Source organism: Bos indicus x Bos taurus, chromosome 28 (assembly GCF_003369695.1).
Source record: "Bos indicus x Bos taurus breed Angus x Brahman F1 hybrid chromosome 28, Bos_hybrid_MaternalHap_v2.0, whole genome shotgun sequence".
Taxonomy (NCBI): Eukaryota; Metazoa; Chordata; class Mammalia; order Artiodactyla; family Bovidae; genus Bos; species Bos indicus x Bos taurus.
In genome coordinates, this window is record NC_040103.1 from 35,947,042 (window position 1) to 35,974,488 (window position 27,447).

At 46.4% G+C, this 27,447-nt stretch overlaps 1 protein-coding gene across 1 annotated transcript in view; it reads left to right on the forward strand.

Moving 5' to 3' along the window:
- Positions 1 to 25,577, forward strand: part of SH2D4B (SH2 domain containing 4B) — an 84,853-nt gene extending 59,276 nt beyond the window's left edge. The window contains exons 6-7 of the mRNA XM_027530951.1: positions 2,150 to 2,274; positions 25,489 to 25,577. Of these exons, the coding sequence (XP_027386752.1) occupies positions 2,150 to 2,274; positions 25,489 to 25,577 (214 nt within the window). The remainder of the gene's footprint in view (positions 1 to 2,149; positions 2,275 to 25,488) is intronic.
- The last annotated feature ends 1,870 nt before the right edge of the window (positions 25,578 to 27,447 follow it).

The window sequence follows — 27,447 nt, forward strand, 5'->3', positions numbered from 1 at the left end:
TCGGACACGACTGAGCGACTTCACTTTCACTTTTCACTTTCCTGCACTGGAGAAGGAAATGGCAACCCACTCCAGTGTTTTTGCCTGGAGAATCCCAGGGACGGGGGAGCCTGGTGGGCTACTGTCTCTGGGGTCGCACAGAGTTGGACACGACTGAAGCGACTTAGCAGCAGCAGCAGCAGCAGCCCCACTGATCGTGCCTCTGAGCCGTTCAATGGAACCTCACCCTCTGTCTTTCTTGTGTGTTAGTCACTCAGTCGTGTCTGACTCTTTGCGACCCCATGGACACTGTAGCCCACAGGCTCCTCTGTCCATGGGGATTCTCTAGGCAAGAATACTGGAGTGGGTTGCCATGCCCTCCTCGAAGGGATCTTCTCAACCCAGGGATCGAACCCAGGTCTCCTGCATTACAGGAGGATTCTTTACTGTCTGAGCCACCAGGGAAGCCCTGTCTTTCTTATGGAATCATTTTTAAAATCTGCAGTGTTCAGTATTGCATGTGAGTACATGGATTCATTTTAGGGCAAGAAAAATAGGAGCTCATTCTGGGGTTTGCCAGGAAGCCCTGGGCTCATCATCCATTTTTGTTGGTGCAGAGCAAATGCAATGACTGCATAAGGGGACAGCTGATGTTTATTGTATAAGAGATAATGACAGTGGTGGTGAATTCTAAATGCCAGTGCTATTAGGTGGACCAGACAGCAATGACAGTGAGAATTTACCAGTTTTCTGTCACTCAGGTGGAAAGGCTCTAAGTTGCAGTTGTTTAAGGTGGGCCCAAAGTCTGCTCTGCTTTCAGACCATAAATTAATACAATGGAATTTTTAAGCTTCCCTGGTGGTTCAGTGGTAAAGAATCTCCCTGCCATTGCAGGAGACGTGAGTTTGATCCTTGGGTCGGGAAGATCCCCTGAAGAAGGAAATGGCAACCCACTCCAATATTCTTGTCTGGGAAATCCCATAGACAGAGGAGCCTGGCAGGCTGCAGTTCATGGGGTCACAAAACAGTTGCGCATGACTTAGCGACTAAACAACAACCACAAATCTTGCTGCATATCCACAAACAGCCGTGCATGCTGTTATGGGGCATATGTTGTCAGACCCTTACTGGGCTTCATGTTAGAATGGCTCCAATAAAACAGAATTTCTGTATACATCCAGGAGCCACAGTACAGACACAAAGACAAGTAGAATCTGGGCTTTTGTGGGAAAATATCAGAAAGCATGGAAGTAGTGCCCGTTCATCTCACTCTAGGGATCTTCAGACCCTCACCAGATCGCCGGTCAAAAGTCAGCCAGTGTAGCGCCTTGTTCCTGCCCCTGTCTCTTTCCTCTGTCCTTTTCCTTTTTATTTTTTGGCGGTGAAGCTCAGCCATTTTCAGAGTAGATTGAGGCTGTTCCCTGTCCTGATACTGCGTCATAAATCATGAAAGCTAGTTGGCCAAGACAGGTGTCCCCTTAGATGGCGGGGGCAGGGGCAATGGGCGGGGAGATGGGCGGGGAGATGGGGAGAGGCAAAACCAGCATCCTCTTTGGTGGGGGTTTGGGGACGGTGGAGGACACGCACATATAATGATTTTGCTGGTGTTACATTAGGATCCTTCTTCATAGATTCTGCTGTTTATGCCCTGGCCTTTTCTCTCCCTCAGACATCCCCTCCTGTCCTATTTCCCACTTGCACTTGTGTGACTTTTTCTTTTTTATTTACATTAAAAGAAGTGTTGACCTTACCAGGCAACAGGCGGGATCCCAGTTCCCATACAAGGGATGAACCTGAGGGACCCCGCCCCACTCCTGGATTGGAAGCATGGAGTCTTAACCACTGGACCACTGGGCTGCCAGGAAAGTCCCCCTCCTTTAAAAAAATTTCTTTATTGGAGTATAGTAGCTTTACGAGTTATGCTAGTAGGCTTTTTTTCCCCAAAGCAAGTGATAACAGTTTTCTTTTGGGGAAAAATACGAACAGCTGGTACATTATAATCTGCAGAGAGCCCTCAAGTACTTGGATTTATTTAATCCTTTCCACAAGCTTGCGTGTGGGCACCAGGCTTGTTCACAGTGATCTTCCCAGCTCCCTCCCCCTCCTTCCTGCCCCGCCCCTGCCCCCTCCCCCGTGACTCTCCCACGCTCTGTGGTCTCTGTCTCAGCAGGACCTGGGAGCGGCCCCTGCGCCCCGTCTCCAGAGAAGTCATAGTCCGCTGGTTTAAGGAGGAGCAGCTGCCTCGCCGAGCGGGCTTCGAGAGGAACACCAAAGCAATCGCCCCCTGGTTCCACGGTAGGCTGACTTTCCAGATCCCTGGGGCAGGTTTCCACATCTCAGCCTCCCTCTGGGGTTGGGGCAGAGTCTGAAGGACTGCTACAATCAGGGGAGTGAGGACATTAGACTCTGCTAATTCTGCTCTGGCCCCACAAAGACTGGCGGTCTCCCAGGGCTAAGGCTCAGTGTTCCTGGGCGCCTGCGGAGAGGGCAGTGGAGAGAGGTCTGGTGTCTGCCCTTTCTGTGCTCACTGAATGTGCTGAGCTCGAGGCACGGCTTTGATTTCCCCATGGCATGTGCTGGAACACTAAGTGACCTTCACAGAGATCGTTAGACACCACGGCTTAACATCTCTGTGAGGGCGTCCTGGGGCCCGCAGGCCCCAGGGCTCTGGATGTGCACTGCCCTCTCTGCTGGGAAGGGATGAATAGGACTCTTGCGCACTGCCCTCACTTCACAACCTGCTTGGCCATCAAGGGCCCCACAGAGGCATTTTTCTCTGGGAATTGTGACCCCCTTCCTTCTCCTGGGCCTCCTTATACCCAACAGGATGGAGGGGGTCCTTATGGCTCAGAAAGAAGACAGTCAACATTTATCTGTGACCTCACTGTGTGTCCCTGGAGATTCCCTGCCTGTAACCTCTGTCTCAGTTATGTGTCCCTGTAGCCCCTGGGAGAGCTTCCATTGGGACCACTGCTTGCCTTTTTATTCGTACATTATTGTAATCATGGAAGCACAAAACTAGCATCTTAGGCGCCTGCATAGTGTATGACTCATAGTGTTGAGGTGGGGGTTTGTCAGGGCCATTGGCTGCTCTGCCAATGGAGAAGGCATGGCAGAGGTCCTCAAATTTATCTTTAGCTCTATTTTTTATCCCAGTTTTAAAAATGTAATTTTTATATTGTCATAGAGCAAACAGAAACGTGATTTAAGTCTTGCAATTCACACAACTGACTCCGTGTTCTTCTGACAGGTCTACCATAAAGCACGCAGAAAGGTTGCTAATACATGGACCAGAGCTATTTAGTGACAAAGTTTTCATTGATCTGTGACAAGAGGAAAGAAAAAGGCTCATATATGGAGGGTGGCCAGCTATCTTTGCTTGGAAAGGACTGTGACATATTCAAAGATAATACCCTGTCCTCAGTTTTAGTGTTAACACGTCCTGTCTCTTAGGAACTGATGGTGACAGTAAACAACGGTTATTTTTTTATATATTGCCTTTGCTTAGAAAAAGGGAGGTGTTGGTTTCCACACTTTTGGTTTGATTTGTTGTTGTTTTTTAGTAGCTAAGTTGTGTCCTACTATTTGCGATGCTACGGACTGTAGCCTGCCAGGTTCCTCTGTCCATGGGATTCTCCAGGCAAGAATACTGGAGTGGGTTGCCTTTTCCTTCTCCAAAGGCTTTTTATTGATGCTTACACCTAAAATCCCAAAGTCTGGAAGTCCTGGTATGGTCCAACTTCTTTCCCATTGTAGCAATTCTCTATAGCATCTTTAGAAATAGATTTAAGGGCCTAGATCTGATAGATAGAGTGCCTGATAAACTATGGACTGAGGTTCATGACATTGTACGGGAGACAGAGATCAAGACCATCCCCATGGAAAAGAAATGCAAAAAAGCAAAATGGCTGTCTGGGGAGGCCTTACAAATAGCTGTGAAAAGAAGAGAAGCAAAAAGCAAAGGAGAAAAGGAAAGATATAAGCATCTGAATGCAGAGTTCCAAAGAATAGCAAGAAGAGATAAGAAAGCTTTCCTCAGCGATCAATGCAAAGAAATAGAGGAAAAACAACAGAATGGGAAAGACTAGAGATCTCTTCAAGAAAATTAGAGATACCAAGGGAATATTTCATGCAAAGATGGGCTCGATAAAGGACAAAAATGGTATGGACCTAACAGAAGCAGAAGATATTAAGAAGAGGTGGCAAGAATACACAAAAGAACTATACAAAAAAGATCTTCATGTCCCAGATAATCACTATGGTGTGATCACTGACCTAGAGCCAGACATCCTGGAATGTGAAGTCAAGTGGGCCTTAGAAAGCATCACTATGAACAAAGCTTGTGGAGGTGATGGAATTCCAGTTGAACTATTTCAAATCCTGAAAGATGATGCTGTGAAAGTGCTGCACTCAATATGCAGCAAATTTGGAAAACTCAGCAGTGGCCACAGGACTGGAAAAGGTCAGTTTTTATTCCAATCTCAAAGAAAGGCAATGCCAAAGAATGCTCAAACTACCACACAATTGCACTCATCTCACACGCTAGTAAAGTAATGCTCAAAATTCTCCAAGCCAGGCTTCAGCAATATGTGAACCATGAACTTCCAGTTGTTCAAGCCGGTTTTAGAAAAGGCAAAGGAACCAGAGATCAAATTGCCAACATCTGCTGGATCATCAAAAAAGCAAGAGAGTTCCAGAAAAACATCTATTTCTTCTTTATTGACTATGCCAAAGCCTTTGACTGTGTGGATCACAATAAACTGTGGAAAATTCTGAAAGAGATGGGAATACCAGACCACCTGACTGGCCTCCTGAGAAATCTGTATGCAGGTCAAGAAGCAACAGTTAGAACTGGACATGGAACAACAGACTGGTTCCAAATAAGAAAAGGAGTACGTTAAGGCTGTATATTGTCACCCTGCTTATTTAACTTATATGCAGAGTACGTCATGAGAAACACTGGGCTGGAAGAAGCACAAGCTGGAATCAAGATTGCTGGGAGAAATATCAATAACCTCAGATATGCAGATGACACCACCCTTATGGCAGAAAGTGAAGAGGAACTAAAAAGCCTCTTGATGAAAGTGAAAGAGGAGAGTGAAAAAGTTGGCTTAAAACTCAACATTCAGAAAACGAAGATCATGGCATCTGGTCCCATCAGTTCATAGGAAATAGATGGGGAAACAGTGGAAACAGTGTCAGACTTTATTTTGGGGGGCTCCAAAATCACTGCAGATGGTGACTGCAGCCATGAAATTAAAAGACACTTACTCCTTGGAAGGAAAGTTATGACCAACCTAGATAGCATATTCAAAAGCAGAGACATTACTTTGCCAACAAAGGTCCATCTAGTCAAGGCTATGGTTTTTCCAGTGGTCATATATGGATGTGAGAGTTGGACTGTGAAAAAAGCTGAGTGCCGAAGAATTGATACGTTTGAACTGTGGTGTTGGAGAAGACTCCTGAGAGTCCCTTGGACTGCAAGGAGATCCAACCAATGCATTTTGAAGGAGATCAGCCCTGGATTTTCTTTGGAAGGAATGATGCTAAAGCTGAAACTCCAGTACTTTGGCCACCTCATGCGAAGAATTGACTCATTGGAAAAGAGTCTGATGCTGGGAGGGATTGGGGGCAGGAGGAGAAGGGGACGACAGAGGATGAGATGGCTGGATGGCATCACTGACTCAATGGACGTTAGTCTGAGTGAACTCCGGGAGTTGGTGATGGACAGGGAGGCCTGGTGTGCTGTGATTCATGGGGTTGCAAAGAGTCGGACACAACTGAGCGACTGAACTGAACTGATAGCATCTTTAGTGGGACTCCCCCTTGCTAATCTGTACTAGAGAAGAAGCCTCCTGCCGCACAGTCAGTGTTAGGGAGTCACTGCTGCAGGTTGGCTGAGGCTCTCCTCTTGGCTGATCTTGGCCGAGCATCATCACTGGGGTGGGGGGGACTCTGCTCCGTGTAGCTCTCATGCTGCTCTTGGGACCGGCAGGCCAGCCTGGGCACGCCCTTCTCAGGAGCCAGAAAGCAAGTGGCAGCCTGCCAGGCTCTTGAAGTTTAGCCTCCACACCAGCATCCATCACTTCCACCTCGTGCCATTGGCCACAGTGTGTCACAGGGTTGAGAAGGTGGGAAAAATACTCTGCTCCTTTCGTGTGAGGAACTGCAAAGCCATGTGTCAAAGAGTGTGAAGGCAGGGAGGGGAGGAGAATTTGGGCCAATAATGCAATCGACCACAATCCTAATGTAAATCTTTTCTTTCCCTGGGGTAAGCATTCATCATTAATTTAGTTGAATTTTAGGTGCAAACTTCAGGCGTAAGAAGGACTCTTGTGACTTTGTATTTTCTTCCCTTCTGTCAAACACATGTGGATGTGTTGTTGAACCGTAATCCAAACAGCAATGTGGACCGGGAGTCTGGAGATCTGGGGCCCTCTCTAGAACCTAGCGGCTCTGTGAGCTTGGGTGTGTCCTTTCAATTCCTCGTCCGTGACCATAACATTGACTCCATGGGATATGTATGAAGATCAAGCCAACAAGTGTGCTCTGTCCATGAGCACATAAACATGGGTGCTGATGCCTCCCGGAGTCTGAGACTCCTTCTCTGCAGAGAAAGTCTGGGAAAGTGGACTCGGAGCACAGAGCGGGAGGGGAGGAGGAGGTGGCTTCCCACTGGGACCACAGGGTTCTTGATAAAAGTCTCCTCTGTTAAAAAGAGAAAAAATGTTAAGTCATTTCTCCTTTCTCCTGTGTTCATTGTTATGTTCCTGGGTTTCTAAGAGATATTTCTGGTTATATAAAAATACTTATGAGAAAAGCTATTGCATGTAAGCTTGGCTTTGGGGGAAAAAATATCTATTTTTGGACTTCAACATGTATCTGAAACTATTAAGAATATCCTCTGTCTAAATACTGCCTCAGTCAGAACCCATTTCTCCTGAGCTTTACTTCTAAAAATCAGTCGCACCTGGTTCATGGCTTATTGTCTTGGCAGCAACCCACTGGCTGTCGCCAGAGGACTTGCCCTGAGGGCTTGGCAGGGACTGCGGGTGTGCAGTGAATAGTGGAGTTGGGGCTTGGGTGCTGGAGTGGGCCTCCTGATGGCCTGTCCTGCACTCAGGTGGGGTGTTCGCCTCTTAACTTTTTCTGACAACCACCAGGGCAGGGCACTCCCCATCCATGTAGTCGGTGCAGCTTGTAGGGACCCAGCAGTTGAGGCTGGCTTTCTGTGCGAAGCAGAGCTCCCAAGTAGAATGGGCACTGCTTCCTACCTCCCCATGCTATGTCTTCAGGAGACACATGGAGGAGAGGATTGTTGAAGGTCCCAGAGCTGCAGGGTTCTAGGGTGGGTCTATCCCTTCAGGCCCTTTGTCCACCTTGTTCTTAACAACAGCACATCTGATTGTGTTTGAAGCATGTCCGGGGAAGGACATGGAAGTTATAGCAATCATTTTTAGTAATTATTTTGGTGGGGGGGAATGTTTGTCTTGCAAATGTGTGTGTGGTGGGGGAACAAAGCCACCAGTCCTCAATCTCCGGAGTCCCATCTGGAAAAAGGGAGATCGTTAAGCGGATTCGGGGCTGGGAGTTCTAAAGAGACACATTTCACTTCAATAGAAGAAAGATGGTTGCAGCTACTGTTGGGCAGAGGGACGGCTAGTGGACTCTTGAGATGGGTGACCAGAGGGCCTTTAAGAATGTCCGTTCTCAGCGTCTGGTATGCAGTTTGATTCTGCTGGCACTGCCCCGGGACCACCAGTCTTATTCGCCGCTCAAGCTTCCAAAGTTTTCTCAGGTTGTTGGGAGCATGGGAAAGGTTGGCCAGGGCGTGGGGTTAGGCACAAAGCGAGCACCTGGGTGGGAGTCTGTGGGCTAAGGAGTGAGGGTGTTTTCTTCCTAAACATGATTGTTGAGGTCCTTTGTTCTTATTTGTGTCTCTATTCCTGGTACTGTCTTCCGTCCAGGAACTGAGGCTCAGGCAGTGGACACCCCCTCCTGGATGGCCCTTCCAGGAGTCCTGTGGGAGATGGGGGAGCAGACACACCAGGCTGTCCTGCAGCCCCCCAAGGAGGTGGGAAGGATTGTGCCTGTGGAGGCAGAGGGTGAGAGGCAATGTGGACTCCCCCAACTGCATGCTCTGGGAGGTCACATCCTCTCCGAGCTGCACGGAACAGAAAGAGCTTGGCTGGCTGATCAGTACTACCCGTTGGTGATCCTCCTGGCAGGCTGCTGCCATGAGGTCTTGTGTGTTTGCCTGGCTGTGTAGCTGTGCAGAGTGGTTGGATGTGCACTGTCTCAGAGGGACTCTCAACTTCTTGAGTTAGTCACGGTTGGCCTTCTACAGATAGCATCACTGATGGCCAGAAAAGCTTGAGAAATCACCCTTCTGTACCCAGTAGTAAATGTGGGAGCTGGGATTGGCTCTGGCTCCGTTTTTGTTCCTCCATTCTGGTGGCTCCTTGAATATACAGCTGGCCAGGGAGGGAGACGGGGGCAAAAAAGTGCTCCTCTGGATTCACAGTCGCTTTACTATGTTTTCACTTGAACTTCTTTCATGCGTGGCTCGAGTCCTTTTATTTTATTTAGCTTTGGCTGCACTGGGTCTTTGTTGAGGCACTTGGGGTTATTTGCTCTGAGGCAGGTGGCATCTTATTAGTAGTTCCCCGACCAGGGATTGAACCTGCATCCTCTGCATTAGAAGGCAGATTCTTAACCACTGAACCATCAGGGAAATCCCCTTGAGTTCTTTATTTTAAATCTCACCCCTTCTCATTCCTTGGACTTTGCAGAGCAGAGCTGCCTCTAGTTCCTAACCTAGCTTGATGGGAAATCAGGGAATGCCTTGTACAGTCTTTGGGATCAATCTCGGAAGCTAGAGTGTCTGGAGCTGAGAAGGAGAGAGTGAGCCAGCTGAGGCTTTTGTCCTCAGCCCCCAAGAACAATAGAAAGATAGGAAGCTATGGTGAGACTTTGGAACCTGTTGAGAGGTGGCAGCCAGAATTGGAGGGGTGGGGCAGATAGTGAGACCTGAGCATCAAATCCATGTGAAGCAAGAACTAGCTGCAGAAACCAGCGGTCATGAAAGTAACGGTGGTGTTATGGAGATTAAGTGTATAATATTTATAAAGTGTTTAGAACTTGCAATAAATGCTTCTACTTGTTATATGGAATAAATAAACACGGTAGCCTTTGGAGATGCATATCAGGATTTGAAGCATGTGAATGGTGGCTTCATACCCTTAGGGTACACCACTCCTGTCACTTGGAAGTAAAGAAAAAGATAACATCAAACAAACTCTTCACAAAAGGAAGATGGGATGTATTTAGCCTTCCCCACAAAAAAGTAAAAGTCTGAATTTTCTTTCATTATGAATATGATACCCATCTTGAAATTTTTTAAAGAAACTGTGAGGGATAACACATGGGTCATTTGGAAGGGATGGTTAGCATGTTACCATCCATCATGTCAAGTCAGATGACTGATTTTCCTCTCCGGAGCAGAATTTGGAATGGAAAATTTCCACCAACTTTTATCCTAAATGCAAACATTTCTAAAGAAGAAAAAAAGTAGGTCGGTTGACCTACTTTCTTCGTAAGTTCTTGCTTAAGCTGTTCCAACTAAGAAATAAAGGAACCTTTTTCCTTCTTTTTTTTTTTTTTAAATTGTATACTGGCTATAGGGTCTCAAAAAAAGATGACAAAGAAGAGTGGAATTATTTTTTGCTTTAGGAAAGCCTCGATTGTAATGGTGTTCTCAAGATTTTAACTCTTTCCTTTCCCCTAGTTCCATGTTTCTGATTTCAGGCCCTTTGTGTCTTGTCTACCTAACACTTTTTCTTTTTTGATGCTTTGCTGAGATTGTTTTGTGATGCGCAGGTGTGGGTAACTAAAGTGTGTGGAAAGGGACAGACGTCGGAGGATCTAGATGGCTTGGATTTGATAGAACTGATTTTTTATTCTCTATTGGGATTAAATAAAAGCACAGAGTAACAATATACTGTGATTTCTGTTGTTATTGATTTAATATACTTCTGATGGTCTCATCATATTTCTGGTGGTTGCAGGAGATTCTTCCTAATTTGCTGACACTGGGAAGTTTCTATCATCGGTTAGACGCAGGAAACTGCCTTTAGGTTTTCCGTGCCCCAGGACCTGTAGTCTAGTTTCCCACGGATGCCCAGCCTCAAGCTTGTCCCAGCCCTGGGACGAAGGGCTCCAGCTCAAGCCAGAACCTTTTCATGGCCTCACATTTTTATGATGACAGGCATGAGACGGAAGCCTTTGGGGTGGGAGGCATAGCTGCTGTCTTCCAATCACTAATGTCTTCTAGGTCAGAGGCCTCAAGAAGTGGAACACTTCTGAAAATCACAGGGTGCTAACTTTGATTCAGTCTGACCATCTTTTTTAGCAGTTAGTTGTCCTGAGGTGGAATAAACTACGTCCAGGAGCCCTGAGCACACCTACTGCTGAGATGTGTAAACAGAGGCCAGACTGCCCTTCAGTCAAGACAGTGAAGGCCTGGCTTGTCCAGTCTGATGGGGATTAGGTCAGATCACATGACTTTTCTCCCCTACCTTCCCACCATGAGCTCTTCTTTCTCTGCTTATCTAGAAACAAATATGGTGGCTTTGACATTTGCTAGAGAATGAAGTCTGGTTGCTACAGTAGTTGAGAAGCTTTCTGGAAGTGACTTTTATAACACTTATGCTTAAGTATTAAAAGTCTGTCATACTCAAATTACCTTGTTTAGTAATTAAGTTCTTTATTTTTTTTAAATCATAATTTTATTTTTCTTCACATAAATTTAAAATTATATTTGTGTCGCATTAAGCTAATATCTTCATTCATTTACCTATTTTTTAAAATTTATTTATTTTAATTGGAGGCTAATTACTTTACAATATTGTATTGGTTTTGTCATACATCGACATGAATCCGCCACGGGTGTAAACGTGCTCCCCATCCTGAACCCCCCTCCCACCTCCCTCCCTGTACCATCCCTCTGGGTCGTCCCAGTGCACCAGCCCCAAGCATCCTGAATCCTGCATCGAACCTGGACTGGTGATTCGTTTCTTATATGATATTATACATGTTTCAATGCCATTCTCCCAAATCATCCCACCCTCTCCCTCTCCCACAGAGTCCAAAAGACTGTTCTATACATCTGTGTCTTTTTTGCTGTCTCGCATATAGGGTTATCGTTACCATCTTTCTAAATTCCATATATATGCGTTAGTATACTGTATTGGTGTTTTTCTTTCTGGCTTACTTCACTATGTATAATAGGCTCAAGTTTCATCCACCATAAGTTCATTATAGATTCACATGTCAGAGCCATTTGCCTGTGTGAGTGCACGCTCAGCTGCTCTGAAGCTTTGCGGCCCTATGGACCATAGCCTGCCAGGCTCCTCTGTCCATGGATTCTCCAGGCAGGAATACTGGAATGGGTTGCCATTACCTTCTCCAGGGGAGAAGGTTTGATCCCAACTCAGGGATCAAACCCAAGTCTCCTGCGTCTCCTGCATTGGCAGACAAATTCTTTACTGCTGAGCCATCAGGGAAGCCCCATTTGCCTCCAGCTTTCATTTAAAATAGAGAGGATGCTTTGACGTGTTTAGGTCACATTCCTCCTCATCAGCCCCCAGGAGTGCACAGGGCAGGAGGGCGTTGCCTGCTCTAGGTTGCAGCCTCCTAGAATTTCCTGCAGGCGATTGATGTGGCTAGCGTGGCTTGCGATTAACATGTGTTTCCTCCTATAATCATCACGAATAGACTGTCTGCCCCCCATGCAGAGCTCACAGTGCTACCAACATTTGTACAGCCACATTTCAAGCTAATTTAAATGTACAATGAAAATGCAGTGTACTTTTCTATAATTTCTCTGATCTCATGAAGTTATCACCAACCCCTTTTACCCCTCTAGGTGGTAGGGAAAAAATGAACTCTCATCCATTCCGTTTAGTGTCATTCTTTTCAATGTGGTCATCTTTAGTTAACTTGGTCATTTTGGGGAGAATAGGCTTTGGGATTGCAGTTGTCTCACTCCACTCCCTGCTTCTCTCCAAAAGGGCATCTGAGTGTCAGAGTCTTCTCTGCACTTGTGAGGAGATGGTCAGGGGCAGGACTGCCATGCGTGTTGTCTAGACTTTGCAAGAGGATGTGCAACTGAGGGTATGAGAGAGGCCAAGATCTGGGTCTCTGATCTGCTTCCAGGTCCTGTCCCCTGCTTGGGGCCATGTCTATCTGGAGGTGCTCAGAGGTACCACTTGAATTGGTGGCATCCCTGGGCAGGTGTTGCCTGATCTGGTACCATTCCTCAGGTGTACACTGGTCTGTATTCATGGGGTTTGGTTGGTTTGCCTCATGTGTGGGATCACATCGGCTTTTATGTTTTAACTGGTAATTTAGTGAAAATTTCTTTTGTGCTTTGTGTCTGGTAAACATCAAACAGCCAGTTTTTCATTTATCCCTTGCACAATTCTCTGTGCTGTGCTGTGCTTAGTCACTCAGTCATGTCTGACTGTGACCCTATGGACTGTAGCCTGCCAGGCTCCTCTGTCTATGGGGATTCTCCAGGCAAGAACACTGGAGTGGGTTGCCATGCCCTCCTCCAGGAGATCTTCCCAACCCAGGGATTGAACCCAGGTCTCCTGCATTACAGAAGGATTCTTTACCAGCTGAGCTACCAGGGAAGCCTGCACAATTCTCTGGAAGAGGTAATAATAGTACTTGTTAGAGTTTGAAGTTGTTGAATTGTCTGGGCAGGGGCACTAGGGAGCAGGCTCCTGTGTAAGGTATTTAAATCATTTGTTGATTATTAACATTAAGCTTCAGTTTTATGTGAGACACTGTGCTAAGCACAGGGCGTATGGTGGTGAGCAAAACTGACAATTTCCTTCCCCTTGTGGCACTTACATTCACTTGCAATTGACAGAAAGCTATCAAACCGATACACTCAAAAGAGATTAGTCCAGTTTCAGGCTTTGCTTGATTCAGGGAGCTTGTTTTCAGCAACTGGCCTCTCTCCATCTCTCAGCTCCGTTGCTCTCCGTGTTGTTTTTATTCTCAAACAATACATCAGCCTGAGGTAGCATGCCTGCACTTGTTCTCCTAGTTTCAAATCTAGCTGAAGAGGGGACATACTTTTCTCTCAAATAATTTGTAGTATTAGTCCCAATATTCTGCCTTGTTGACTCTGGTGTGGTCACATGCACACTCCTGAGCCAGTCATCATGGCCAAATGGTTGAGCTCTCTGATTGGCTAGGCTTGAGTCACATGACCATACCTGGAGTAGGGACAAGTCCATCCCATTGCAACTGGATAGACTGAGTGGGAAGGTGTGGCTCCCCAAAAGAAGCTCACCATTCCCTTGCCAGAAGAAGCACAGATGGTCCTGAGTGGGCAAGACCAATGGAGGGCCACCATGTTGAGGAAAATAACTGTCCTAGTGAAACTCACAATCCAGTTGATGAGACTGGCGTGAATCAAATAATGAATTTTTACTTCCATTTGAGGTTAGTGCTATGCAAGATCCTTGTGTAGCCAGTTTCAGAAGTCATTTTGCTGGGTGGTTGCAACCCTGTCGTGAATAGTGGCATCCATAATTTGAACCTGGCATGTCAGCTTGGAACAGGCAGGCAGTCATGGCAGGGAATGGTGCCTCTTGTGCATAATACATCTGAAACCAAGAAGCTAGTCCAGTGAAACCCTTGTCTCAGCACTTAGCTGTGGCTAAATTTCATTTGGAGTTATAAAAAATGAAGGCATTGGAACTCATTCGTCACAATCTCTGTGGCTTCAGGATGCTCTGAGAAACTGTTGAGAAGGAAGAGCTTAATAATTCCAATCCCCTTAATGTTATCGTCTGGAAAGTGTGGCAATAAGAAAGGAAAGTCACAGAAGTGAATGAGAAATAGCTGAGCAGTAATGGAGGTGGTGTTGGCTGGCCGGTGAGGCATAGCTTTGGTGAAAGCTTTAAGAAATATGCATGTCAGATAAATTGAGACCCATAAAAAGTAAAATGTCATGTCTGGCCTGCCTGCCTTTCTTCCTTTTTGGGGAGAAGCCCTAACAGAGAAATAAAAGGAGCTCGTTTGGTTACTCAGGTTCGATTTGAGCTAATGATTTCAGGGACCAGTGTGGAAGTGGTGGAGGGGATGGGAACTGAATCCTGGGTCTGCTTTAGGATTTGCTAACGTGTGGATTTATGGGTCCGTGAGAGCAGAGTGTCTTCTGCAAGTGTGCTTAAAGTGCCTCTCCTTCCCTGGGGCTGCTGTCGATTAGTACAGATGGAGCAACTATTTTGATAGTGAACACTGAGTTTTGGTGGTGTTTGAGAGGAATCCAGGGAGATGATTAGGGGAGGCGTCAGGAAGAATGCTTGGGGATTTGTGCCTGAGGTGCAATAATAGACCTGAGCGGAGAGCAGCAGCTGCCCCACCTCACGGGAGTATTGGCTGCAAACTCCCACCCGTGCTGTTGATGTGCAGGTGCCAGGAGCCTGAAGTCATCCTGGACTCCTTTGCTGTGCTGGTGTACATGTTCCCTGCTGCCTCCCCACCTTCTCACCCTCACCTGATGAAACCACGGGAAGCGGACTGCTGCCCTGAAGGGCCCCTGACCCTGACCTCGGCCCTGTCTTTTCTGCGCAGAGGCCCCACAGGGGGCGTTGCAGTGAGTCAGATTACCTCCGACCCCCAGAGAAGCCTTGGGCACCTGTGTGACCTGTGGGTCAGGTCAGGTCGGACACCCTGTTCCCCTTAGTCCCCATCAAGGGCCTCCCTCTGTACGCTGGGCTTCTGCCAGATTACAGCTCTTTTTCCTTGTGCCACTGACCCTGGTGAAAAGCAAGGCATAAAGTCACTGGAGGCCCCTGCACAGCCTTCTGCTCACCCATTATCCCTCTTCCTTTCATCAGATATGATCTCTATTCTGAGTATTTTGTCCATCATTTTTTTGCTTCATATATTGTTTATATCTTGATCTCCAAACACAAGTGTTTAGCTTTGTGAGTTTTTCAGTTTAATATAAATGGAACTATACTGTATTTGTTTTTCAGTTATTAGCTTGTTTTATACTTCATTGAAAAATAATTTTTTTTTCTCATTGCGTCTTCCCACTTCTGCTGTTTGGAGGTTATACCACTCTCAATGCCTGTCTTTCAGTGGTTAATTCAGATGATTTCACATGCATGCTTTGTTAATATATATCTTTAACCTCTTGCTAAACAAATTCTAATCATCCTACTCTCAAATGATAAGGTATTATCCAGTAATTTAGTTCTATCTTTTTTAAACCCTCAAATTACCCATGATTATTGTTACTTTGTAAGTCAATATATTTTAAAAATTGACTTAAAGTAGCCATACTCATCATTTCTTCTAGCATCTCAGATTCTCTGTCTAGGATTATATTTCTTCTAAATGATATATATTCTTTAAAATTTTCTTAGTAGTCAAACTCTCAAATTTTTTCTGAATATATCTTTACGTTTCCTTTCACCTTGAGAGAGTTTCATTAAACACCACTATTTTTTTTCTCAGCATCCTGAAAATATTACCAACCCGTTGTCCTCTGGCTTCTGTTACTGCAACTGAAAAGTCAGCCACCAATTTGTTTATTCTTTGTAGGGAATCTGCCTTTTCTCTCTGGTTGACAAACTCGGACACTGAGTAGCTTTGTGCCATTTCACGATTATGTGCTGACTAATTCTCAGCCTTCATTCTTTTTTATAATTTTGACTTCTTTTAAAAAAATTTATTTATTTATTTCTGGCTGTGCTGGGGCTTCATTTCTTCCCGTGGCTCTCTCTAGTGGGGGCTGTTTTCCAGTGTGGTGCACGGGCTTCTCTAGGGCTCTTGGCTTCAGTAGTCATGGTGCGGGCTTTAGAGCGATCAACATTCGCTCTTGAGATATTCCCACCTCTTCAATCTCCTCTCTGTTTAGGGGTGTTCGGATTATTCATGTATTAGGCCTTTCATTCCATTCTCCATGTCTCTCAACCTCCTGAGAGGTAGATTAAATTTATGTCACGTCATATAGATGTCCCATGGATGTGCCATTCTTGGTCTTCACTGGGACGTTTCACTCACTCACCTCTTCTGCCCCTCTTTCACCTCATCATCACTCCTTTCTGCTCACATAGCATCTACCCAGGCTTCAAGGCGCACTTCCCATCCCTCTTCATTGCCTCTATGAATCTCGCCCTGACTTCCAGAGGTCTCATTAACCTCCTCCTTCTTGGTCTTTCACAGTACTTACTGTCTCTGCATGAGAGAACACGGTGTAGAGCAAAGAGCGCTGGACTTGGAGTCCAAGGCCCTAAGTTCAAATTCTGACTCTACCACTTAATAGCTCTGTGACCTTGGGTGAGTCACTTGTCTTGCTGAACTTCAGTGTCCTCAGCTATGAACTGATGATGGTAGGGTTGTTAGGAGACTAAATGTGATGGGGGCCACCAAGTCCCCAAGGTACTGCCCAGTGCTGGCTTCAATATCAGGCTTCTCATGTGACCCTTGGCCCTCTGCCTCACAATGGAAACTGTTCCTGGCTGACTAGTGGCTTGGGAGCTGGATACCAAGGTTGCAACTGTGGAAATGTAGCTGTGAAGCAACCCTTACGTGAGAAAGCCATCACGGAGTTGAAATCCCTGGCTTGTATGTCTCTAATCCGTACCCTTCAATCGATTTTCCACTCTTGAAGATTCTCGTGTCCTTCCTCTGTTTGGGGAAGATCAGTACTCCCCACTGCTCTCAGAATGAAGTCCATAATCCTTCTAATGGTGTCGAGAGTGCTTTGGGGCCTGACTCCTTCCAACCTCTACACGTCTTTCCACTGCCCAGCTCCTCCTCAGCTCTCCCTCCAGCCACAAAGAATCATGTGCTCTTTCCTTTTGCAAACTGCCCCCTTTTCCGTGCCCCTCTGTCTTAAGCTTTCTGTTCTCAGTCTAACTGGCACTTCCATCCCTGGGCTCCAGAGCTGGGTGGGTTACCTCTCTGAGCCCATATTCTATGGTCTTTATCACTACCAGTTACAGTGAGCTCCTCTCACACCACATCCCCCCCACCCCCCATAAAAAATTCTGCTAATCTTGATTTAAATCCAGAATCAAAGATTCTGGAAGGCAGGAATTGTTTCTCATTCAATGCTGACTCTCAGATGCCCAGCATGGGGCCTGGCTCCTAGAGAGTGGTTGATAAATGTTTATTGGAGGAAAGAAAAGGGAAGAAAGGAAAAGGAGGTGTTTTTGGAAATTACAGGAAAAACTACATTTCCTGTTGTCTGAGGGTGAAAACTGGCTCAGATAGAATCGGTAGCTGTATTCTCCAACAATTGTCAACAACCCTGGAGCATTATCTGGAAAGGCTGTATCCCTCAGCAGAAGATCTTGGTTATTAGCAGAGTTAGAAAGTTTCTGTGGTCCTGATGTGAGCTCACTCCCTAGCCAGAAGCGGGGAGGTATGCCCCGCCATTTACCCAGCCAGGAGGTTATAAAGTGTATCAAAGGAGATGGGATGGGATGGGATACAATTAATGCTGATTCCCAGTACACTTAGCTTAAGGGTGATCTGGGGAGAGAGAGATGGAGAGCAGAGTAATGGAGCAGGAAAGCAACTGCTTCTTCCCCCAAGCAACCTTCACATCCCCCAGCCACCAACTAATTCTGAGGGTTGGTTTTCTGTAAAATTGTCTTTGCCATCCTGAGCTATGAGGCCGTATTACCTTTGGTCTTGGGACAGATTACAGTTTTGAGTCCTAGGAAGGCATCAAAGAGGTATCACAGAGTTCACTGATGCTTATTACTTGAGCTGCCTGCTGAATCCCCCATATGGAATAGCCCAGGCTGGGGCCCAGGGACCCAAGTGGTCCCCTTCAGAGAAGGTCACCCTCAGCAGCCTCTGTGAGAGGACTGGGTGTGTGGCGTGTGCGTAGCACGCCCAGCAGTACTATGATCGTCGCTGCTATCAGCATGAGGTAACAGCCAACAGTAGCACATATGTCGTGTACTCCGGTACTCTTGCCTGGAAAATCCCATGGACGGAGGAGCCTGGTGGGCTGCAGTCCATGGGGTTGCGAAGAGTCGGACACGACTGAGCGACTTCACTTTCACTTTTCATTTTCATGCTTTGGAGAAGGAAATGGCAACCCACTCCAGTGTTCTTGCCTGGAGAATCCCAGGGATGGAAGAGCCTGGTGGGCTGCCGTCTATGGGGTCGCACAGAGTTGGACACAACTGAAGCGACTTAGCAGCAGCAGCAGCAGGGTATCCAGTACAGATTAGTTACGTGGTATTGGGTAGTCATTACTTCTCAGGCACATTCACACGTGTGATAAGCACATTCACGCATGTGATAAGCACATTAATACATTACTGTAATGGAGTCTCAAACAATCTAAGACATAGGTGCTATAATCAGTACCATTTAATAGACAAGGACACTGACCTGGGTTTCAGAGGGGCTTAAGTGCCCTGCCCAAGGCCACCTGTTGATCAAATCCCTGAGCTGTGATTTTAGTTCATGTGCATATTCACTGCTCTAAAGTAAACAAGCCCCCCTCCCCCCAACATCTCTGGCACTCGGAATATAAAGATAAGGTTGCTTTGTCTGTTCAGGTCATCCAAAAGCAGAAGTCCAAGAACTTTATTGGAGGAAATGCCTTTGAAAGATGAAGGAAGAGGGAATGGGACAGGTGGGGAGAGTCTTAAGAACATGGTGCAGGTCTGATACCTGTAAACGGGCAGAGGGAAGGAAGGACGGATGATTGAGAGGAAGAGCCTGACATGGGAGTGCAGCTCAGAGGAACACCTTGGTCAGGCTGAGGGGAAGCCACTGAGAAAAGACTGCTCAGTAGAGGAGTCCCACATAAGAGAGTGTCTTGTAGGGTCATCAGGAGGAGAAGGGGATGACAGAGGATGAGATGGTTGGATGGCATCACTGACTCAATGGACATGAGTTTGAACAAACTCTGGGAGATGGTGAAGGACAGGGAAGCCTGGTGTGCTGCAATCCATGGAGTTGCAAAAGTCGGACAGGACTTACCGGCTGAACAGCATTAACATAGGATAGGCATGGTGGCTCTGCTACCCCTGGACTCAGTTATAATACCCTTTGCCCTGAATCAGGCATGTGGTACCTCCTGGGCATGGTGGATCCTGCAGGGACAACAGCTGCAGATGCTGCTCCTTGAAGCAGGGTCTCTCTGAAAGGGAGGCTGAGCAGAACTCATGGCTGCCAGTCTCCATGCTTGAGCTGGTTTCCAGCTGGTTTACTAATATACTGTAGAGTCTGGGCAGAAGGTCATGAAAGCCCAAAGGTGAGCTGTCCCAACACCTGGGATAAAATGATTCCTGATGGGTCAGGCAGAATGTGCAATGAATAAAGAGAAGCCAATGGGGCTGTCCCAACACCTCCTGGGATAAAATGATTCCTGATGGGTCAGGCAGAATGTGCAATGAATAAAGAGAAGCCAGTGGGGCTAGCTTGGCTTCCCTTGTGGCTCAGCTGGTAAAGAATCTGCCTGCAATGCAGGAGACCTGGGTTCAATCCCTGGATTGGGAGGATCTCCTGGAGAAGGGAAAGGCTACCCACTCCAGTATTCTGGCCTGGAGAATTCCATGGACTGTATTGTCCATGGGGTCACAAAGAGTCAGACACGACGAGCAACTTTCACTTTCAATGGGGGCTGGTTTAGGGGAGAATGAATTGAAGGGCAGAAATGTAAGCTTAGTCCTTTTGGCTCAGAGAGGCACCTTTTTCCAGTTCAACCACCTTGAAGGATGTTTTCTAACCCACACAAAGGTAGAGTATAGGCAGCCAGCAGCCTGTGATTCCTGGGAGAGAAGAGAAATCCTTCAGTGAGGGTTCCAGGTCAGCTGGGAGAAATCGGGCATTCAGAGCCTGCTGTCCACTGTTCTTGAGCCAGGCTTTGCCAGATGGAGGTCAGTGGAAAGATCTTCCAGGGTTTTAGATGGCAGAGAGGAGGAGAAGGGGACGACAGAAGATGAGATGGTTGCATGGCATCACCGACACAATGGACATGGGTTTGGGTGCACTCTGGGAGTTGGTGATGGACAGGGAGGCCTGGCGTGCTGTGGTTCATGGGGTCGCAAAGAGTCGGACACGACTGAGTGACTGAACTGAACTGAACTGAGACGTGGCATTGTCATTTTGGTGTTACTGGTCACTTTGGTTATTAAAAAATCAAGTCACATCAAGTGTATCCACCCATTTTAACTCTCCTCTCCACCGCCAGTTGACCCTGCACTTCAGCTTGAGGCACTTCAAGTTGGGACAGAGGTGGTGTCTTCTGGTCCTCCTCCTTCATAGGCCTTGGCTTCATCTCTATCTCCCTTTACTGACCCCTCCACCCCAGCCACCTTTGGGATCTAAGTCCTCTGGTACTGGGGCAGGGAGGTGGCTGAGGGACACTGCTGAGTCTTTTGACAAATCCTTGGGACGCCCTTTTGGTTGGTCTTCTTTTGGCTGCCCCTGCCTCTCCAGCTGAACCCACCAAGGCCGTCGGGGGCATCTACCCTCCTGCATGGATGTGTGTGCCATCCTCCGGGTGCCCTGTGGTGGGGGTGCTTCCCACCCGCTTCTCTCCCCCTCTCTTCCTGGTTTCTGCTTATCCCACTTGGTTGGGGTGGGGGTTGTTGGTTGATTGCCTCCTGGTAAGTCCTTGGCCCCAGGAGGAAAGAGGTGGCCCCCATTTATGCTGTTGGCTATCTTAACAGGGGACCTGTGACTGTGTGGTGGCTTCTGTGTCCTCTGCTTTGGGCACAAGGGGGTCCTGCCACACCTCCTGTGAAGCAGGAAAGATCAGAGAAAGGAGTGTCCCTGCACTGAATCACGGCAGAGGCACTGGGGGTGCCCTGATGGGGGGTGGGGGTGCTGAGTGTGCCTTCAGGGTCAGCGTGACAAGCAGCCCAGCCACCTTCTGCCCTCTGCTGTGTGACTGGCAGAACCCTGCTGAATGTATGTAGATGGTAAATACGTGGGTGTGTAAGAGGACATTGTGTTGCAAATTTACCTTTCTCCCAAATAACAGATGAGAGCAGGAGCCCACATTCCCACAGCTCTTCTGTTTATGAAATGATTTTTCAATTCTTGGTCTCACTTGAAAATCATAACATGCCCTTGAAATAGATAGGTTAAGACGGTCATTTAAGTGTTACAAGGCCTTGGAGAAGTTGAGGGCTTGGCTGAAGGTCCCATAGGCAGGTGCCAGCAGGGATGGACAAGTAGACGAAGCCTCCCTCTCCTTTTCCCACCACCCTGCCCTCCAAAGCCTGACCCACCAGACACATGGCCCCTCCGATAGTCCCCAGAAGAGAGCAGCTCCTGAGAAGTCTTTCAGGGGATTGACACTGATGCACAAATACCTCTAAGGCCAGACCTGACTGTTGTACTCTGGTGAAGCCACATTGTGTAGAACTGCAGACCATGAGAATGTTTTGTTCTTTGAGCTGAAGTGGTGCTTAATTCTGTGCCCCTATTAAGAAACTGTTTGCCTTGTGTCCATAGATAGACAGAGGAAATCTTTTTACTTCCTAAGAGGAACTGTTGTCTCCAGGTGCTTACTCACAGGTACCAGAGAGATAACCAAGGCAGTAATCGTAAGTCATTCTGGTCTGTTCATTAAAGCAGGACTCTCAAGGATCTCCACAGCACAATGTCTGTTGTCTTGTATTTGTAATCGATAGGCGCTAAAATTCCAGCTCATTACTAGTTCTTTGCTTGCCCAATTTTACCCAATTAATCCAAATTAGTGTGGCTTAATTTGGAGGAAAGCATGCTAACCTGGGGTCTTAGTAGAAACTCTGCCCCCAAGCTCACCGCCGCTAGTTGCTCCAGGCCAAGAGGTCCCCTCAACTGGAATAAGGGAAGTGCTGGACAGCTCCTGAGGCTCCCCTTTTCTCTAGACCTTTCACAGAGGCTGAGGGGCAGGGATGAGCTGGGAAGCGTGGCTGGATGAGAAAGGGGTTGCAGAATCTGCTGACATTTTTTTCTTTTCTTTTTTAAACCAGGAATTATCAGCCGAGAAGATGCCGAAGATCTCCTTGAGAATATGACCGAGGGTGCATTTCTGGTCCGGGTCAGTGAGAAAATCTGGGGTTATACCCTCTCCTACCGCCTGCAGAAGGGGTTCAAGCATTTTCTTGTGGATGCCTCTGGGGATTTTTACAGCTTCCTGGGAGTGGACCCCAATCGCCATGCGACACTCACAGATCTCATTGATTTCCACAAGGTATTCCTCTTAGGGTTGCTGACATGGGGGAGGGCAGGAAATGCCAGGCTGTGGGCATTCTAAGAGATGAGGATGGAGAGTGAGCAGGTAGCCCCAGAAATTCTTTAGGATCACAGGGATCTAGATCATCCTGATCGAAGAGGCCAGAGATTGTCTAGACCAGGCTCTGGAATTGCTGTTTTTCTCTGGGCAACCCTTTACTCATTCGGGCATCTCCAGCTCTGGTCCGCAGGCGTGTTCTCACCTTGAGTACCTGAGTGAGAAGGGGGCTGGCTGGTTGACTTGCCTTCTGTCCAAGCCCATGTCTCACCCCCAGCTTGTTCCAGGATGTCCCTCTTGAGCATGTTCTAGACAAGCCTCTGGCAGCTTCGTAGGGTTGGCTGAAGTTGAGCAGGCAACCCTGCAGTTAGAGAAGCTTTTCTGGTGCCTCTTGTTCCAAATACAGTCTTACCACTTTTGTGTGTGACCTCCAGCAGTTTCCTTATTCATGCCAAGCTGAAGTCCCCTAACTAGGCAAACAAATGTCTTATAAATAATACTTAGCTTGGCTCCTGTGAGTCTTACATGGGGACCGTGTGTAACAGCGCCCTATAACTGTGAAGCGGTATGCGCATTCTTGTTTCCCACAACTCTATTTGTTATTTGTTCCCCTGCCGGGGACCTCACATTAGAAGAGATGTTGCCTTCCAAACAGTGTGTATAAAAAGAAACAACTTTTGTGTTAATGTGGCTTCAGTACTACCTGTGAGAAAGCCAGCTGTGGAGCTCAGTGACCCAGAAAGGTGGGGCCCAGGATTCTAGGACGGAGAGCTGTGACAACACAGGGGTCCCCATCTCCCTGAGCTTCGCAGGTGTAGAAATGTTCACAGAATTCCGTAGCCATCTCACTGGGTTTTTGCTATAAAAGGGACTCTGGGATTCGTATTACTTTTTCTTTATGGATGTCCCCAGGTCTCTAGGGCAGCTCTTACTTCAAGTAAAGCGCATAGAAAACTATCCAATTACAAATAGCTAGATGCTGGGAGGAGAGAACTGCCTGGAAAACTCGGTTAACCAGACTTTCTCCTTACATTTCAGCCATAGGACAGAGGAAGGAGGGGTGTGTGGACGTTGGCACCTGCTCTGTTTTGAGCGCTGTGCCGGTTGCGGTCATCCATGATTCGTGTTGTATTTAACTTTCGCCATGACTCTGGGTCCCCAGGTAGTACACTTGTAAAGAATCTGCCTGCCAAGGCAGGAGATGCAAGAGACGTGGGTTCAGTCTCTGGGTCAGGAAGATCCCCTGGAGAAGGGAATGGCAGCCCACTTCAGTATTCTTGCGTGCAGAATTGCATGGACCAAGGAGCCTGGCGGGTTATAGTCCGTGAGGTCACAAAGAGTCGGACATGACTGAGCAACTAACACTTTCACACCATATCCTTGAATGCATGTTTTGAAAGCAGAGTCCCTGAAATCAAGCTCCAAGTTTTAAGCCCCTGCTTCATTATTGTGTGTCATTTTGGGCAACTATTCAAATTCGGGACTTTAGTGTCTTCCTCAGTGTTGTTGTTGCTAAGTCGTATCTGACTCTTAGCGACCCCATGGACTGTAGCCTGCCAGGCTTCTCTGTCCACGGGGATTCTCCAGGCAAGAATACTGGAGTGGGTTGCCATGCTCTCCTCCAGGGGATCTTCCCGACCCAGGAATTGAACTCGCGTCTCCTTCATTGGCAGGTGGATTCTTTACCACTGAACCACCACGGAAGCCCTTCCTCCTCAGTAAGATAGGGTTAATAATAGTACTCACCTCTTCAGGGTCAGGAAGGTTTCAATGAGATATCACTGTGTAAAGCACGAAAACACTATACCTTACATTTGTGTATTATCAGGACAAGCTGGTTGTTGCTGACATGTGTCTGTGGGATCTTTTGATGTCCAGGCATGCACCATATCCTTGGTGTGGATGTATCTTACAGTTTCGTTCTCCATCCTCCTTTTGCTGGTCACTTTCGTAGCTTCCAGGTTTTCATGATCACAAACAGTGCTGTATGTGTCACTTTGGGCACACATGCAAACATTTTTCTGGGATGGATCCCTCACACTGGAATTGCTGGCTACAAGACTATGCACATTTTACTTTGTAAAGATCTGCCAGACTGCCCTCCTAAAATGTAGCGCCAATTCATGCTTCTTCCAAAACTATATGAGGCTGTTCCCCGACACTGCTGCCAATACTGGGAATTATCAGTCATTTTAATTTTTTCCCACCAGATGGGCAGACAATGTATCTCACTGTTGTTGAGCTTGCATTTCTCTCATTACCACTGATGCTGAGGATTTTTTCACATGTTTAATGGCCACTTGGATTTCTTCTGTGAATTATCTGTTTATATCCTTTGTCCATTTTTCTACTCAGGTGTCTTTTTCTTACTGATGTGTTGATGTGTCAGTTCTCCTGGCGACTAAATTGCTCTTTAGTTCTGTCCATTCCGCTCTCCAGGTCTTCTATTGAAAAAAAGTGTTGAACTTAAATGGGCGTCCCTTTCATTTCCAGGTTCTTTAATGGGTTCTTTTATTTTATAATAGTCCATTCTTGTTTCATGGGTGATTTATCTTCTTATTTCACTGAGGAATTTAATACATATCTCTGAAAGACTCTTTGTTTTATAAACCTGATATTTTCTTGGGAGTCATTTCAATTGTTTGAGTTTGGCATCTTTCTTTTATGGTTATGATTTTCCTTAAATGTTTATAAGTTTTGGGCTTTGGGAGGAATCTTTGAACTTTGAAATTCGTATTTGTTCATCTGTGGATACAGTTGCTGTTTCTCAAATCCAGGCTCTTAATGTGGCGAAGGTTGGAGTTGACAGTCAGCAGCTCATCTTTGGGAGTGGAATTGTCTGAACCGTTTGGATTGCTTTGGCTTCTGCTCCTCACGTCCTCATCTGCCCAAGGCACAGACCTCTGCTGTCTGGGGCTCCCCCAACCTGCCCACTGACAACTTGTTCTCCCCCCTGCCCTACATTTACTCCTCTGACAATCTCATCACATGTTGATTTTGGTCTTGCTTTGTTGGTGGCCTTCCTTCTTATTTTCCCATGCTTTTATAGATTTATTTCTTTTTAAGAACACTTTTTCTGTCATTTCTATAAATTTGAATGAGGAGGAGGGAGATACATATTCTTAGTCTTTCTATCTTGAACCAGTCTCTCTCTGGTGGACATTTATTTCCTTTTTCTGATTAAAAGTGAATTTTCCTTTTTTTTTTTTCCTTTTTAGGAGGAAATTATCACTGTTTCAGGGGGAGAGTTGCTGCAGGAACCCTGTGGACAGAGGGACAGCCCACCAGACTACCATCTGTTGTTTGAATGATTTTTTTCCCCCTTCTCAATTGGGCTTCATTGGGCATCCTGTTTTTGAACTCAAGAACTTCCCAGCTCAAATCCTTATGGCCTTCTGGAAGATCCACTAACATCCAGAGGAACAAGTGGATTGGTATATTTCAACAAATATGAAATATATGGTGTATGTGTTGGTGGTTCCTGACCCAGTGCCCAGGACAGAAATTGCTAATAGCTGATGCAGCTCTTTCCTGAAAAATTTAGATACGACCTCAGAAAATAAAGCCGTTTTGTCAGGGCTGACCTAAACTGAACTCCTAGAGTACACGGTCATGTTGTAATTAACCAAATAATTCCAGTGCCGAACTCTGAATTTAACCTATGGTAGACATTCAATAAATGTTTGTTGAATGAATGTACTTCTTTTGAAAGTTTTCCAACACTTGTCAGCAATGATTTCTAGTAAGTTCTATTTGTCGCTGTTTATAAAGTCATGGAGATTAGGGAAGAAATATTGTAAAGAATTCATATGGAAGGCATAGGTACTGTATTTTAAATGATATTCATTCTCACTGACATTATCATTGGAATTACCTAAGGCCTCTGAGTCCCAGCTTCCAGAACAGATGACTTCGCCCTGCCTTTGTATTTTCCTCTTCTTCTGCCACCTCTCCTTTTTCTTGGAATCATATGTTGGCCTCAGTTTTGCAATATTGAGGCAGTGGTTTCTTGTATTTCTACAGATGTGCCTAAGCCCCAGGGAGAATTAAAAATCCAAGGATGGTTTGTAGACCTCTGATATGGCCTTTGCTTTCTAGGATGTGGTCCTGTTTATGCAGGTTACTCAAATAATTAGCTCTATCCTCACAGTCCTTTTGATTTTGATTCTACTGTCCATTTATACTGGGCTTCCCAGGCGGCATTAGTGGTAAAGAACCTGCCTGCCAATGCAGGAGACATAAGAGACTCGGGTTCTCTCCCTGGGTCAGGAAGATCCCCTGGAGAAGGAAATGGCAACCACTCTAGTATTCTTGCTTGGAGAATCCCATGACAAAGGAGCCTTGTGGGCTATAGTCCATAGGGTTGCAAAGAGTCGGACTCGACTGAAGCGACTGAGCATGCATGCTTGCATGCCTATTTGTACTGAGTATGTGCTATTTATACTGTGTTTATACTGAGTACATTCTTCTTATTAACAAGAAGACTCTCCCAGTAACTCCTCAGTAACTTTCAGCATCGGTGTCTTTGCATGCTCATGTTTTACATTTATGGATTATATGTATTTCTATATGACATGTTATCATGGGAATTTTATAGGCTGCAGAATCAAGCAGACTTGGGTTCAAATCACACCCTGAAACTGACTAGTATTATAATGCTGGCAGTATTGTATTTTGTGGGAGTAAAAGGATGAATGGACTCTGGCCATCAGTGGACTGGTTACCTTACTTGATAGTTGTATCAAATATCTCTCATGCTCTATTCCACCACTGACCTCACCCATTCCTCAGATCACCTTGGCTACTTGCTACTTGTTTTACTCCAGTCTCCACCACTAAAACCAGTTCTGAATGGGCTCTACTCTTCCCTACCATGTTGATCAGCTTCATGTAAGCATTGGCCAGTGGTGCCTTGCCACGTGTGGTGCTATGGACTATTCTTCTGTTACTGCAGAGGCATTGAGACACCATGCAACCAAGGAGAGCTGGGAAGTTAATTCCCCATGCAGGGAATTTTGGATCAATGGGAGACAGAGGCTGCTGATCAGTTCTTCTCCCTTCCTCCTCTCTTCTGGATGGACTATACCACAAGGCAGTTCTTCTTATGCAAGACATATTAAGACAGTCTGATAAAACCAAGCAACTGGTCATGATGAAACAAGCAGTAGCTGGATCAG